We start from the raw sequence: 2,170 nt of genomic DNA, 5'->3' as shown, positions 1-2,170 counted from the left end.
TCTTCATTCCATGCGAACTACACTGTACATTTTGAGGATAATTGATGTGGTCCAATTAGTAATGTACACGTAGAGTGATCACGTACCGGGCTATCGGGTCAAGTGCAGCAATCCAGCAACTGCCCGACCCGCTGGCACCCGAGAATCTCTAGTGGTACGCCTAGTGGAGCCGCGTGGGTCCCGCCGGGTCGGCCCGCCCTGTCGCGGGTCGCCGCCGGCAAGGCCCCCATGGCTGCACCCCACCCCGCAACCACCCCCCAGCTACCTGTGGTAAGTGTGTGGACGCCGCACATGCGCGTGGCCTGGGGCTGGGCTGTGGCACGTACGTGTGCGTGCATGTGGACGCATGTGGAGTTGGAGCCTCCCTTCCCTCACACGGGCGCGCCACACGCCCGCCTATCTCGCCTCGTCGCAGCAGGCCTACCACCCGGGCCGGCCTCTATAAAACATTTCCATGGACCATGGCGAACCTCCACAGCTCACAAACCCTCACCACTCACCTACAGCCAGCTGAGAAGAACGACTTGCTAGTTGCAACCACCTCTAGCCGGCGACAGGAACTGATGGCGGCGGCCATGAGCTACGTGCATGCCGACGTGGAGAACCTCAAGGCGACGGAGCTGAGGCTCGGCCTGCCGGGCGTCGAGGAGAGCGACAAGATGCCGTCGCCGCCGTCCACTCCCAGGGCCGGCACCAAGCGCGCGCTCGCCGGGGAGCACCGCGAGGAGGAGCCCAAGGCCGCGCCCCCGGCCGCCAAGGCGCAGGTGGTTGGGTGGCCGCCGGTGAGGTCCTACAGGAAGAGCTGCTTCCAGCAGGCGAGCAGCAAGACCAAGGAGGCCGCGCCGGCACCTGTGGTGGTGAAGCAGGAGGAGGCTGCCGTTTCCGCGGCGCCGCCCGCCGCCGCAGCCGCGGGTGGATCACTGTACGTGAAGGTGAGCATGGACGGAGCACCCTACCTGAGGAAGATCGACCTCAAGATGTACAAGGGCTACCGCGAGCTCAGGGAGGCCCTGGAGGCCATGTTCCTTGGCTTCTCCGGCGACGCAGGCAGCGTGAACCCGTCCGACTTCGCCGTGACCTACGAGGACAAGGACGGCGACCTCATGCTCGTCGGCGACGTGCCCTTCGGGTAAGTTCATGCATCCAAGATACATATGATTTGGTTTGATTGGAGTTTGAAAAATTCATTACGGTGTCTTATGAGGATCTCTTTGTTGATTTGCAGGATGTTCATGAGCACTTGCAAGAGGATGAGGATCATGAAGGGATCCGAAGCGAGAGGCCTAGGATCATCAAAGGAGTGAAACGGAATCCATCTACGGAGAACACGCAACATGCCATGGGTGCATGTGTGCAACATGGAGGAATTCTTTTGTTCTTTTGGGCATGTTGTCGACTCATCTACCACAGTGCTACTCTTCAAGGCAAAGACGCAAGCTGATTCGAGTGGAGTTTTATTTTGTTTTTGTTTTTAAAAAATAGGTGTTAGCAACACAAAAGGAGTGGAGATCCGTTCGAGTCGAATCGGATCTCCATGTGTGTTTGTACAAAGAAAACAGCTTTCTTTCCGTGTTAAGCTATGTCAATGGTTGGTTGATGTCTCCCTTGAGTTTGGTTATATCAAAGGTTGCAAGAAAATTTCATTCGGTGGCATCAGCTATTTGCAATCATCTCATCCCATACTAAGCATGAACTTGAGTCCCTTAATCACTAATGCTACAAAAAAGAGACCAAAATGCTATACAGATTCCTCTCAGCATCAATAACTTGCAATCAAAAAAGAAGGTTAACCAAGCAAGGCTCCAAATTTTTTAAATGAGACAAATCTTGCTAGCAAGATCCAAATGAATGATGTGAACACAGGCATGGGGAATGCGTCCAATTTCTTTTCCTTTCTCTTTTACCGAGTCCTTTGTCCGGGCAAATTTATTTACACGTGCACTGGAGATGAACAGGAACAAGATTGGGCCACATGCATGAGCCACTTGTCAAAGTAGTGACAAAAGAGCAGAGTTAATTAGCCAGCCCGGATGAAACAGTTAACCAGGGCTGGTCAAGAGACAGACTCTCTTCCTTGATGAGTAGTGCTAAATCTGGGTGTCTGCACTGCTGCTCCCATTCATTCATTCAGGGGTAACATGCACCGGCCGGCCGGCCGACAGGGTACATG

At 54.4% G+C, this 2,170-nt stretch overlaps 1 protein-coding gene across 1 annotated transcript; it reads left to right on the top strand.

The window, feature by feature from the left end:
• Positions 1–433: 433 nt before the first annotated feature.
• On the top strand, positions 434–1,653 carry LOC125507906 (auxin-responsive protein IAA31). The gene is made up of 2 exons (XM_048672432.2): positions 434–1,129; positions 1,226–1,653. Exons 1-2 carry the CDS (start codon positions 462–464, stop codon positions 1,302–1,304), a joined length of 747 nt encoding a protein of 248 aa, XP_048528389.2. The 5' UTR covers positions 434–461; the 3' UTR covers positions 1,305–1,653.
• The last annotated feature ends 517 nt before the right edge of the window (positions 1,654–2,170 follow it).

The sequence above is a fragment of the Triticum urartu genome, chromosome 5A, assembly GCF_056163025.1.
Source record: "Triticum urartu cultivar PI428250 chromosome 5A, HENAU_Tu73, whole genome shotgun sequence".
Lineage (NCBI taxonomy): Eukaryota > Viridiplantae > Streptophyta > Magnoliopsida > Poales > Poaceae > Triticum > Triticum urartu.
This window is presented reverse-complemented; position numbering and strand designations above follow the sequence as displayed.